This window comes from Salarias fasciatus, chromosome 22 (genome assembly GCF_902148845.1).
Source record: "Salarias fasciatus chromosome 22, fSalaFa1.1, whole genome shotgun sequence".
Classification (NCBI taxonomy): domain Eukaryota; kingdom Metazoa; phylum Chordata; class Actinopteri; order Blenniiformes; family Blenniidae; genus Salarias; species Salarias fasciatus.
The window spans coordinates 25,298,433-25,312,476 of NC_043765.1; the positions used below are offsets into that span (position 1 = coordinate 25,298,433).

Sequence of the window (14,044 nt, forward strand, 5' to 3'; positions counted from 1 at the left end):
AATCTCAGTGACAGAAGTGTTTGTAGGTTGTTCTGAACTGTGAAGAAGAGAAGGTGCAAGACAGTTTTAACAAGGTGGACTGCTGTTTTAATATCACAAAAACTAAGAGAGGTGAGACCAGGTGCCAACCTCCACTGGTGAAAAATGAAGCCAATGGCAAAGTGCAGAAAAGCTGCAGTTCCAGCTGTTAGTTTGAAAAAGAGCTTGAGTCCCATTAGAACCCATTCAAAAATGCCGGATTTCAAAGTGCAAATAAACATTAAAAACCCAGTTTCAGAACATGTTTTGGTCTCTATCACTAGTTTCTACGACCGTGTCAGCTTGACCAGCTCCGCTTTTCAGATAAGTTGATTTTATATTACCAGTTAAGGTTTTAACATCGCCTCCTCTGTCCACATGATGTGGTCATGTGACAGGCTTGGCCAATCACATTTACACCCGATTTCAAGAATTCAACATGGAGACGTCCTGAAAAAACAGGATTTCAGAACGCTATGGGTGACGTCACGTTACTGCCGGAAATTTTTGTATACTGTCAATGGGTGAAGCCCAAAAGCAGAACTGAATGGAAGAGAAAAGGTCACTTTTTTAATTTTTTTTTTTTTATCTGTTCAATATATGGAATACATCAGTTTGAGTCTAATTGGGAATGACAGCAGTTTGTTTGCAGACCAACACAAGCAACCAGACAACCTACCAGTCAACCAACTAGCCAACCAACCAACCTGTCAGCCAGCCAGCCAACCATTCAACACAAGCAACCAACCAACCAACCAACTGACCAACCAAATAGACAGCCTGCCAACTGATCAAAACAACCAACAAATCAACTAGCCAACCGATCAACACAACCAACCAACCAACCTACTAACCAGCTGGTCAACCAGCCAACCAATTAAAACAACCAACAAGTCAACTGTTCAACAAAATCAACCAACCAACCAACCAGCCAGCTGGCCAACCAAGCAACCAAACAACCTACCAGAAAGCTGGAGAACTAGCCAACAGATCAACACAACCAATCAAGCAACCAACCAACCAACCAACCATCCAGCCAACCAACCAACCAACCAACCATCCAACCAACCATCCAACCAACCAAACAACCAGCCAACCAACCAACCAGCCAACCAGCCAACCAGCCAACCAACCAACCAACCAACCAACCAACCAACCAGCCAACCAACCAACCAACCAACCAACCAGCCAACCCATCAACACAAAGAACCAGCCAACCAACCTGCCTGCCTGCTGGTCAACCAGCCAACTGATCAAAGCAAGCAAGCAAGCAAGCAACCAGTCAGCCAGATCTATCTGTGGTCCCTGAATGGGACAATAAACTTACACTGCCATCTAGTCCAAAGGAATCACTGAAAAGGAGAACCCACAGTACCCACAAAGTACTGACTAACGTTCAGCTCTAAACATTGAAAAGACCTGAATAAATGCCACTGTGGAAATGACTCCTCCAAACTTAAGAGAGGTAGGTAGAGGACCTATTTAGGTTGGTGTTGCTTCAAAAGGTTTTGTAATCTTTGACTTTGTTTTGAAATACTTCCTTTATTATTGCACACAATGGTGACCAGTAAGCCATGGATCCAAAAGCAATATCATTGACCATCGGGCAGCTTCCTGTCCCTACACCGTATTGTGGTTGTCCACTGCTCCGAGAAACAGAATGAGTTAAAGGTAGAGGAATACATTCTGAAACAGATATCAGTACAGTTTGTATAGATACATTTTGAATAATGTACTTAAAAAAAAAGACCCCCTGTGAGTCAGATCTAAATGTAGACTTTGTTGACATTAATTGGACTGGTGTTTCAGGATAACAGAAGGCAACTGAATAAGGTTTTATTTTATTTGTTTTATTAATCCTCTTGGGGAAATTCCCATTTTTGTCAGTGACACATGCAATTTCTGTTTTAATATGAATCATTTGCTGATTACAATTTGAATTTAGAATGAACTGCATTTATTTATATTGTATTAGGCAATTCAGATGTCATGATTAGTGTTGGCAGTGTGGTTGAATGACAGCCGTATTCATGGTAACCCTTTTAATAATCCCTTTGGCTTTTTTGTGCAGTTTCTGTGATAAAGACTTTGTATATTTGATTTTTCTTGTTTTTAATTGTAATTTGTGATGGGTTTTCTTGAGTTTTTCCATCATCTTTGGCTGGAAACGGTCAGATCTGGCACTCTTTTATCCATCTGTTTAAGTTTTCAGCTTGTCTTTTACTGGAAACTGCCAGAGCTGCCTCAGGTGTTTTGCTGTGTGGATTTAAAAAAAAAAAAAATTGGCTGGAAACTGGCAGATCTGGCACCCCTGTCCCAGCTGTTTTTTTTTTGTTTTTTTTTCTGGATTTTTATCTTTTGCTGGAACACTGTCGGTCCTGGCACTCTCTGCCCGGTAAACCTGTTTTGTTTGGTTTCTATTATGTGTTTGCTGGAAACTGACAGACGTGGCACCCGTGCTCCCAGCTGTTTTGTTGGGCTTGTATCTATGTTTTTGCTGAAAACTGTCAGACCTGGCACCCCTCCCCACTGTTTTGCTAGCCTGCAGTGCCCCCTGCTGGTCGGCCCTCGGCGGTGTGGCTTGTCGTTTCCGTCTCCGGCGGACATATTGCTTACAAGAGCAAATTCTCGAAAAGCTAAGAAGTGTCAGAGGACTTCAGCTCGAATTAAACCTTCACGACTTCACATTAAACGCCACACTCGACACGATGGGTAAGCTACAGTTTATATAAGAGTGTAGTTTCGTGATAAAGTATCTCCGCGTCGTCGAAAAGGGACGATTATGAAACCCAGGACGTTAGCTTCGTTGCTAGCCGCTAGCTCGCTACGTATTACTCTTCACTTCGCGTCATGTCTCTAAATATGATTTGTCATGACATTATTTGGCATCTGAACGTCGTTTGCCACTATTTAGATGCCTTTCAAGACGGTGTAACTCGCCTGGAAGAACGGAAATCACGGCATTTTCCCAAGTTGGCTAATAGCATTAGCGGCATGCTATATGCTACCATATATTCTCAACAAGTATATATTTTATCATCACATCTTAACTTAGTGCTTCTCGTGTCAGTGTATACCCGCTTCATTGTAAATATTGCTCGCTTGTAGTCGGTGTGATTGCAAGGTTGGTGACCAACAAAATGCTGAAGCAAGCAATTAGCAAGCATGTTGTGGATGCGTAGCTGGGCTAAAAGCTAACGCTGGTCCTTTATGTCTAATTTTAATACGACCTTCAGCTTTATTTGGCGAGAGTGAGGACGTCAACTCAACGCACTAAGACGCGATTGAGTACTCAACTAATGCGCCACGACTACATTCAACAGCCGCATCCACACCTTGTAGTCATTTTGTGACGGATCTGACAGCCATGCTAATCAGCTAACATGTGACTCCAGTGTTTTCCGGAGCAATCCGAAGAGGAATTGCTGCTGATCATTACCTATGATGTCTTTTGGGGGACGATTTGTCACGGGATAACAGTTATCAGGATACATATTAGTCTATGTAAATTCATTGTACAGCCGCAGTGAGACACAAGACATTTTACAGTGTTTTGTTAGAAAATATATAGATACATGGTGAATAAGAAATGAAGATGAAAGTGATGTAAAAAGTAGAATCTGTTGGGTCATGGAAGGCTTGAGACAATAATAATGTTTTCAAGCTCTGATTTTGTTCCACAGGTGAGAAGCGTAGGAACTAAAAACTGCTTCACCTTGTTTCTTCAACACTCAGCCAAGCTGTTTCCCTTTTGTTGTGGCTCAGAGTATATGTGATAAAAATGTCTGTCACAGTACCAAACAATCTCAACTGTAATTGACTGCAATCTCAGCACAAAGCATAATGAAACCTTGCACAGTGATAACGAAAATGTGCAGTGTGACGGAGGTCCCTGTTCTTTTGTGTCAGAGAGCATCTGCCGAGCATGAATTTTATCTAGTTCCATAGAATACATGCAGCCGATGGCCCCGTTAACACAACACATTTTCAAGTTAAAACACAAACCTTGCATAGTGTTGAAGGTGTCTGTTTACAAGGCAGCGGTGCTTGGAGTCACTGAAAACTGCTCCCAAGATATAACTTTTAGAAAATACTTCTTCCCCATTGAAATGGGTGAAATGCAGCTTTTTGAAAACGCTCCATTCTATGGAAATTTGGGAAAACAACTTGTCAAAAGCAGTCTGACTCAACACTGACTGTGCATGCGCACCATGGCTCTAATAAATCCTTGTGCTCATGCTCGGGTAGATGGACAATAATGTTTGTCTACAGAGTGTCCTGACTCCCGGTCCATATTCTCCTCGACTTGGTAGTTTTAGGATTGACAGTGACCGTAATAACAAACCAATTTAGTCATCGGTCGATGTGAATGTCTGTGCTCTCCCATAGTTAATGTTTTAACCGTATTGTTCTCTGTGGGCATGTGTATGGTTTCATGACAAAAACAGAGTGTTATCTAGCATTCAAGTATGCAAACTACGATGCTTTCAGTGTTTCTGCTGTTTCTGTGTAGATGCACAACTTTTTGGAAAAGAAGAGACACAAACGATGTGTTTTCACTTGAAACACTGTTGTGTACACTGGACCCAACTTTTGCTTGTGTCAGTGGAGCTCAGGTTAAGTGTGACATCTTACTTTCGGGCTTTATCCTCCTCGTCAAACCCGGTTCCCCACGGAGATTCCAGCTCCGCCATGTCTTCCTCCCAGCAGAGCTATTTCTGCACCATCCAACGCTCCTCGCTTCCCTCCCAGCACAGCCGTCAGCGGAGGCGTTGGAGCATCCAGATGCATGTTGCACTCGTACGTACGTGAGCTTTTTACTGGAAATTGCTGATGTTCAGACTCTGAAACCAGAACATGAACTCAGTTAATGGCACTTCAGAAGCCAACTCATCCTCCTACCTTTATTTTCCAGCAGAGCAAATTATCATCCCGCGTTCCTGTTGCCCCCACGCCTCTCCTGGGACACTGTGCCACATTTACTCAACATTTTAAATCCCAAAATGCAACCGTCGTGTGAACGGGACCTCTGTCTTTATGGTTTCTAGCTTTTGAATCACCCCATCCTCTTATGAAAGCCGTCCTGAGACACAAAGTGTCAAAGTCTGACATTTTAATCCTCGTTTCCCTCGTGTCCCCCGACCCCATCAGAGCCGTCAGCCAGTCCGGCCAAGGATAACTACCGGATGAACCGCTACAAGAACAAAGCACTGAACCCCGAGGAGATGAGGCGCAGGAGAGAGGAGGAGGGCATCCAGCTCCGGAAACAGAAGCGAGAGCAGCAGGTAACAACCTCTTCCTCCTCTAGATTTTAATCTCCACACACTCCCGCGGCCTCACACAGTGTCCTCTCGTCGCAGCTCTTCAAGAGGAGGAACGTCGACGTCCTCAATGAAGACGAAACCATGTTCGAGAGTCCGCTGGTGGACTCGTACCTCAGCTCGCCGGCGACAGTGAGTCATACATTTCTCCTCATTAGTCCAGGAAAGATTGCGATGCTTGACAAGATTTTCTGTGAGAACTATCCAACAAAATTTTAACCAATGTGGTATCGATCAAGATGTTGATGTGTACGATAAACACAGAATTCAAACCAATCGCATGCTAACTGGGCTTTGGATTTAGTTAAGACTGGACGGTCTCGATCTGTCTGAAGCAGGTCTATTGCTGATGGCGTGAAAAGTTGGCACAACAGTCGATAAGTAGTGCATCATGACTAAATAATCCAAGGGTTCTGTTTATCCTATCAAAAGCCAGCTGGTGTAAAATGATCATTTGAGATTATCCAGCGAATTATTAAAATGCAGAATGCACAGATAAGCTGAAGATTAAATATAGAAAAGACAACACTTGGCGAAGATCATACGTGATGAAATTGTATATATATATTTTTTTTTTTTCCCCAAACCAAGCGATCAAGTCAAACTTGGAGTGAAATCAGATATTTAATCATCAAATCTGTCTGTGTTCAATAGTATTAGTAAAGCACTTTAGATGCAGTATACTTTACATTTATGAATCTCAAAGTATTAAAGAAAAATTAACACTTAAACCTTTTATCTTTGGGGTCAGTTTGACCCCATTCGGTGTTCATCATTCGTAAAATAAATCTTGACTTTTTTTTATTTTTGCTTCACACTTAATGACTTTTCCTACTTTGATGGGGACAACTGATTGAGCATAAATATATCATGATAACATTTTTTTTTTTTGACGTGCTGAACACATTTTGGATGCCCTGGTGTTCCTCTGGTGGGTCTGACCCTGCTCTGCTCTCGCTGTGTAAGGCTTATCTGTGTGTTACCTAACGTTCTCACACCTGCAGGTGCAGCGTTGCAGACTCTGTCATGACTGTGCACGCCAAATTTGACAAGATTTTCATAAGAGATTTTCAATACACACGAACTCTAAAACTAAAAGCTGGACCTGGAAAGGTCACATCGTCCCCCAACCCGACAGGGGTCAGACTCTTGTGGTCGTTTATGTTGTCAGTGGGTTCAGGAAGATTTGGATGAAAACTTTTCAAGATAAAGGGTGAAAGGTGTGATTAAAATCTGAGGATAATATGAGGGTTAAAAGCAGCAAGGAGGATCGTGAACTGTGAATTGAAAAAGGTTTTTAGTCCCTTTTTTAAAAGATTCGACAGTCTGCGGTGTACTCAAATGGTCTGGAAGAAAATCCCAGCGTTTCTGCTCAGAACATTTCCTCCAGCCTCTGCTTGCCCCGCAGGAAGGAGTCATTACCAGAGACATGGTAGAGATGCTCTTCTCTGAGGACCCCGAGCTTCAGCTGGCCACCACACAGAAGTTCAGAAAGCTGCTTTCCAAAGGTACAGATCCTGTGTTCGGTAGAGGCTTTGCTTTCTAACAGCAACACTCATGTCTTTCTTAACGTTCTCCTCAATTTTAACCAATCCAGAGCCAAACCCTCCGATCGATGAAGTTATAAACACACCTGGAGTCGTGGAAAGGTTTGTGGAGTTCCTGAAGAAGAGCATCAACTGTACACTACAGGTAAATCAGAGCTGGATTCTTTTTTTTTTTTTAATAAACTACTTTTTTTTTTATTTGTACTCGGGTTGCACTGCCACTTTTTTCCTTGAATCCCTCTGACTGAGGGGTCAGAATGTCCTGTTCACATGAGGTCAGGTTGATGTTTGTTTATACACCCACAGGAATATCGATCTTGTTTTTAGCAAAGTGTTTGAAACCATGAAACCAAGGGTGGCTGTTTGAGCTCCAAAAGCTGAACTGAACTGAACGAACCCAGGTCGGTTCTCAGTTACAACAAACATTTTTGCACGATGAAACTGCACAGGCAGAGCTTTTCCTAAAAGTTGCATTTTAGGGGCCACAGTTGTCCAAACCGTGGCTCATGCTCCAGTGTTTTAAGCCTTTTTCAGCGGCTCTCATATGTTAGTTCCTGCGTCGTCCTCGTGAGTTTTAGTACCGAACAAGCTGGCTGAACAGTAACCAGGCTAACCAGAAGACAGTAAAACGCAGGTTCATTGACCCTGATGGAGAGTTCATGAGCTTCTTTCCGCTCCTGCAGTTCGAAGCCGCCTGGGCGCTCACCAACATCGCATCGGGAACGTCTCTACAGACCAAGACGGTGATCGAGGCCGGAGCGGTGCCCATCTTTATAGAACTGCTCAACTCCGACTTCGAGGACGTCCAGGAACAAGTAGGACAAACATCATTCTGCTTCAGTCCTTAAAGCGTTCGTCCAGATTGTAAAAGGGCGACTGAACCTTCTTTGTCGCAGCTGTTTGTAAAGTTTGTGTTCTCCTGGTGTGCAGGCTGTGTGGGCTTTGGGTAATATAGCCGGGGACAGTGCAGTGTGCAGGGACTACGTGCTCAACTGCAACATCCTTCCACCACTATTGACGTAAGTCCAGTCATCTGCTCACCTGTTGGCCCCTCAACAAGCCTTCATCTCCTCCTCCTCCTCCTCCACGGTTCATCTTCTCTTCTGTTTCAGACTTTTGACCAAATCGGCGAGGTTGACCATGATCAGAAACGCAGTCTGGGCTCTGTCCAATCTGTGTAGAGGGAAAAACCCTCCTCCTGCTTTTGAAAAGGTACCGCTTAACCCGGAATGGGGCATCATAAGGCCTGCGGCCCGTGTGTGGCCCTTTAGCTCTGCTTGAAATTCAGAGCATGAAAATTACTGTTATTATTGGCTTCATCACATCAAAAAAATGTCACATTTTTCATGTTTTTGGCCATTTTGACATTATTTGGTTATTTCTAGCTGCTCGGGGGCCGACATCCGGCATGTTTAGGTCTCTCTTTGCTTCACCTTGTCAGTCTAATGTTGACATCTTCATCCAGCTTGTTAAAAGCCCGGTAACAGCTCCTTACTCTCAAGGCCTGGAGTTTAGTCGCCCTGCTCTGACGCCCTGACTAGCAGAGTTAACTACTGTTAGCTCACAGAAATGATGTAAAAAGATGGGACTCGGTCTCAAAGCATGTGTTGGGGTATAAATACGGTTCAAATTCAACTTTCTTTGACAAGCTTTGAGTGATTCATTGAGTTTGTTGTTGATCTTAAACCTTTGTTCCAGGTGTCGCCCTGCCTGCCCGTCTTGTCCAGGCTTCTGTTCAGCTCGGACCCAGACCTGCTGGCAGACGCCTGCTGGGCCCTGTCCTACCTCTCCGACGGCCCCAACGACAAGATCCAGGCGGTCATCGACTCGGGCGTGTGCCGGCGCCTGGTGGAGCTCCTCATGTAAGCCCCGGGGCCTCGCTGGCTCGCTCCTTCTTCTCCGCCTCTAAATTAGACTTGTAAAATTCTTGAGATGCTCTCCTTCGCACCGCAGGCACACAGACTACAAAGTGGCCTCGCCTGCTCTGAGAGCAGTGGGAAACATCGTGACCGGAGACGACATCCAGACACAGGTCGGTGCGGACCGAGATTTCTTGGTTTCTCTGCGAGACACATTGTCCTGATACAAAGTTATTGTTGTGCGATTGTTCATGATGGCTACAGATGAGAAGTTTTGTCTCCGACCAGGCCCTTGTAACGCTGTCTCCACTCTGCAGGTGGTGCTGAACTGCTCGGCCCTGCCCTGCCTGCTCCACCTTCTCAGCAGCGCCAAAGAATCCATCCGCAAGGAGGCGTGCTGGACCATCTCCAACATCACGGCGGGAAACAGAGCGCAGATACAGGTGGGACGCTTCCCGTGTCTTCGGCTTCAGGCCCCGTTAACGCCGTATACGTCACATCAGCATCTTCTCAGTGAAGAGCAGACCCTCACCACGTGGCTGTCGGTTAAACAGTTACTAACAGACATTTCATAAACCTCAACCGCCTCTGATGGCTCATTACAGTGTAATGGAACTTTCTCACCCTATTCACCCTCTTCGGCTTGTCTTCTGCATACAGATGCGTCCCCATTGACACTTTTTCAACGCAAAGCGCCCCCTGTTGTCATTAATAAACTCGCTCTTCGCGTGACATTTTTCCAGCAGCACTTTCAGCTTTTTTTCTTTCTTTTTTTCCACGCCGTAAATGTCAAAGTGGGCGGTGTAGTAATTAGATTTTCAAGAGGAGTAAAAATGTTGATTGTTTCTTTGAGGCCTATTTACAGCAGATTAAGCCTAATGTGTCTGCACCACAGCGTTTTATTGCATTATTGCAGCCGTTGACATTTATATAATCGCAACTAATGCCTGCAGTCTTTTCCCCCCTCGGAGTCTAACCGTCATTTACCAGAACAACTCTGATCATGAAGTGTTGATAAAAGGCACTACGGCAGCTGATGTGACTGCTTTCTCTCCACAGACGGTAATCGATGCCAACATCTTTCCGGTGCTGATTGACATTCTTCAGAAAGCCGAGTTCAGAACCAGGAAAGAGGCGGCCTGGGCCATCACCAACGCCACCTCTGGAGGAACACCGGAGCAGATCAGGTCAGACTTAAATCATTTAATTACCTCTTTCTTTTCTATGTTTTTTTTTTTTTATTTATTTTTTTTTAAATTAATCTGAATCTTCAGGTTTGACCTACTGAAGAAGTCCATATGAGGTATACAGTATTTTATAATCCAGAAGTACTCCATTGAGTCACGGGTGCCAAAACAGCCGACAATTACCTTTACCTGGCTCGGAAAAACATGATACGGCTCCGTTAAAAGAAAAATCCCTCAATAATTAAGATTTTGGGGGAAATTTCACTCCTGGAATGAAAGATGTGAATAGTTGGAATTAATGAGAGAGCCTCTAATTAAATAGATTAATTTCTTATATTAAAAAGCCCCAATATTGGTTCACAACATCACAACAAAGATCATATCTGTGTGTTTTATCATATAATAATCCAAAAACTAATTCCCTCAATGGCTGCAGTGGGCAAAATAAAAACAAATGAGAAATCCTGAGCGCGGGAGAACGTTGTGCATGTTGGTTGAAGATGTTCAGATTTGTTGTTTATGCTCAGTGAAGCTATCACATCCAAAAAGACGTGCTTTCATATGTTCAGAGTAACGTCTGATCACAGTTTAAGGACAACGCTCCAAGTGAAAATGCATCAGAAAAAGCATTTTTGTCTCAAAACTTTTCTGTTTTAATGTACATCACGATCACTATTTTTGCGTGTTTGCAGCCACTGCAGTTTCAAATGAAGTAAGGCCTTTAAGTGAGAGGTCTGTCTGTGCAGGTATTTGGTGAACCTGGGCTGCATTAAACCTCTGTGCGACCTGCTGACCGTCATGGACTCCAAGATCGTTCAGGTGGCCCTGAACGGCCTGGAGAACATCCTGAGGCTGGGCGAGCAGGAGGCCAAGCAGGAGAACAGCGGCTCCGGGGTCAACCCGTACTGCAGCCTCATCGAAGAAGCTTACGGTACAGAAACCTCCCGGGTTTCACTGCTCCAACAGGAGGTTTATTGTATTGATCAAGATCAGGGATTTCTGACCGTTTTCCAACGTCCTCTCCAGGTCTGGACAAGATCGAGTTCCTCCAGAGCCACGACAACCAGGAGATCTACCAGAAGGCCTTCGACCTCATCGAGCACTACTTCGGCGTGGAGGACGAGGACAGCAGCCTGGCCCCCCAGGTGGACCAGGCCAACCAGCAGTTCCTCTTCCCCCAGCAGGAGGCCCCCATGGAGGGCTTCCAGCTATAAGTCAGCCCCCCTCTTTCCTCTGATCTACACCACTCACCCCCTCCGTACCTCCCAAATGTCCCCCCTTTTTTCCATTGGAGGAAAGTTAAAAAGAAAAAAAAACTGTCACGCCCCCCCCCCCCCCCCCCCCTCCCCCCCCCCGTTGAGCCGACCTCCTCGGCTTCAAAACGCACACGCCCGCACACACCTTCCTGCCACGGGACGGCCCGCCGGCCTCCCCCCGTTGGCAGTTACAACGGTTAACATCTTCAGACACAACTTGTTGATTTGTCTCTCCGATGGGACGCTCCTCCGCTGGGGGCGCCCGGGGCGACGGCGCGCCCGAGGTAAAAACACGCCCGGCTCTTGATGTCAGTCAGACAAAAAGAAACGCTCTCGACGTTCTCGATCAGTTTCTCCTTCCTGCCCTTATTTATCTGCTTCTTTTCCTCGGTCTTCGTCGTTTTCGTTTGAAGAAGCTCTCTTAGATTTAGGGCTGGTCTCTCTGCATATCTGCTGATGACAATTTATTCTCTTCATGGGTGGTTTAGAGGCACAAACATCCACCCTGGTTTGTTTTTTTTTTTTTTTTTTTTTTTTTTTTTCTTTGGAGGGAGGGGTCTTCTCTGTGTGTGTGTTGTTTTTTTTTTTTTTTTGAAAGCACATCTATTGAGGGGGGGATACGATTGATCACAGGAGGAATTCCTAATGGGATTTTGGAGAGCGATTAGCTTTTTAGAGGATATGCTTTAAAGAATTGAAAAAGGAAAAAAAAAAAAAAAAAAAGGAAGGAATAATAGTTTCAAGGGTGGAATAGTTAGAGATCCAATTGTTCGTCGTGTGCTGTGTTAATAATCATTTTTGAAATATGAAGTGATCTAACCAATAAAAAGGTGTAGATGGAGGGATTATTTTAAGATTGGAGGGGGGGGGAATCCCGGCGGAGTACCCTGTGCCCCCTCCGCCCTCCAAGCCCTCCCCGACCGTTCGAGGTAGGGCTTCTTCTTTTGTTGTTTTGCATGGTGTTCGATAAACAATGCCTACAGTCACCGAGTGTCCCTGGCCAAACGGGGGGGGGTGAGGGTGGGAAGGGGGGCGGACGGCTCGAACGGCGGCGTTCACAGTGATCGTGTTAGTGACGGTGGTGGTGGTGGCGTGTCGTGCAGTGGTAGAGTCGACTATTTAACCTCTGGCATTCTGTGTCGCTGTATCGCGGAGGAACGGGGACGACGACCGGTACCGACTTCTGCATGGGTCCGTTGTGGTGATCGGTGTTGATGTAAATATTCTCCTCTCTGCCCGGCGAGGAAAGCGCATCGCTTCTTTAAACCCCCCCACCCAGACCACCCGCCCCCCCACCCCGCCCGCCTCCCATAACGGCGAGTCATAGAGTTTGGCTCCAGGGACGCGTGTCGGCCGAGTGACGAGCCTGACAGCAACAAAAATTCAAGTTTGAATTTTGATGTATTTGCATTATATATTTCTATATATATTTGCGCACACTTCATGCACACTTGCATACAACACCAGCAGACACTGTACACACACCTCACACAGATGAGTGGCTCGGAGCAAGGCGGGACGTTTCCAGAATGTTTAAAGTTCTTGCTTTTCAGTTTGTTTGTTGTTTTCTCTTGCCAAGGGTTTTTTTTTTTGCGTTTTCAGTCTTCATCCGGGACGATTCCCGGGTCGCTCACACCTTCTGGAAACTCCGCCCGCCGTTGCTCCCGGCCACGCGACTTGCTTACGGCTGAGACGACCCCGGCAGCGTCCGGGTCTTTTTTTGCGTGATGGGACAGAACTGTGGTCGGATGACGTTTGACTGACGGGCACTGTGTGAGGGAGAGGTTGATTGACTCTATGACTCTGTCCCAATCAGTCCGGGAGGGCTCGCTCTGTGGATCGCCCCCGACAACGCCGACGCCGCCAGATTAAAGCTTCTCTGCACACAAAAACAAAACAAAACAATGAGGTCGAGTAACGAGTGAACCAAAGAGTATCGTGAAGCATCTGTCCGACGCTAGCGCACTTAGTTTTCCCGTTCCGTTTTCTCACGCGACGCAGCGCTTCAGGCGTTAAACCTTGGGATGATTGTACGACTCGTCGGTGCTGTAGAGCGTCATCCACAGAGCGGCCGCCGCTCCCCGCAGACATAAGAGGTCAAATCACGAATAATTGAGCTTCAAGAACTTCTCTCTACACGTCACGCGCGTGTAGGGCGGCATTTATAACTGAAGTCTTCGGTTTCCTGGACAGTTCTGCGCAACGAATTGCCAGAATTGCTGCAGTGCTGAGGAAAAAAAAAAAAAAAATCCAGTGCATCAAACAGGAAAAAGAAGATATTTATATTTCTGAATAAAATGAAAATGCACTCCTGTTCACAAAAGTGCCAATCCGACCAACAAAGACTGGAGATTCTTATGTATCTGTCTTTGACTTATAGATTATTTTTTCCTTTATATCTTTTTATTTACTTGAATGTGCACACATATTGTGCAAAAAAGAAAAAAAAAAAAAACATTGCTGCTCTATTTTCCTTATCTTTAACGTTACGTTATTCGCCATGGTTTCTTTGGAAATGTGGCAGTCTTTACTGTGGGCACCTCAATAAGGAAGTTAATTACGAAAGCGGGCTCTAAAAAAAAAAAGCGACTCTTGACGCCGTGAGGCTGGGTTTCCAGCTCCAGTCCGCTGTCTGGATGCTCCCCGCTGTTTCAGTCTTCTCAAGCTTTTCACTGTGCACAGCTGAGCTGCGAAATCTGGAAGTCTCACACTTCGGAGCGACGCGGCGGATACACGGGGCGGCACGTCTGGGTCGGCGATGAACGGCGTTGAAAAAAAGAAAGTTCACTTGCATGAGAACACAATGCAAAAAAATCTGCTTTTCTTTTTGGTTCCGCTTCTCGATTTTTGGGTACA

General features: G+C 45.3%; 1 protein-coding gene across 1 annotated transcript; it reads left to right on the forward strand.

The window, feature by feature from the left end:
- Positions 1-2,602: 2,602 nt before the first annotated feature.
- Positions 2,603-12,055, forward strand: LOC115409361 (importin subunit alpha-7). The gene is made up of 15 exons (XM_030120510.1): positions 2,603-2,730; positions 5,170-5,303; positions 5,379-5,471; positions 6,748-6,847; positions 6,937-7,031; positions 7,570-7,701; positions 7,817-7,905; positions 7,999-8,098; positions 8,585-8,748; positions 8,840-8,918; positions 9,063-9,188; positions 9,805-9,932; positions 10,679-10,863; positions 10,959-11,700; positions 12,044-12,055. The coding sequence occupies exons 1-14, from the start codon at positions 2,727-2,729 to the stop codon at positions 11,144-11,146; spliced, it is 1,617 nt and encodes a 538-aa protein (XP_029976370.1). The 5' UTR covers positions 2,603-2,726; the 3' UTR covers positions 11,147-11,700; positions 12,044-12,055.
- Positions 12,056-14,044: the final 1,989 nt, after the last annotated feature.

Bases quoted from the DNA above. Each gene is read 5' to 3' on its own strand.
- LOC115409361 (XM_030120510.1), top strand. The intron at 5,304-5,378 runs GTAACAACCTCT...CTCTCGTCGCAG, and splicing joins AACAGAAGCGAGAGCAGCAG to CTCTTCAAGAGGAGGAACGT. The intron at 9,933-10,678 runs GTCAGACTTAAA...CTGTCTGTGCAG, and splicing joins GGAACACCGGAGCAGATCAG to GTATTTGGTGAACCTGGGCT.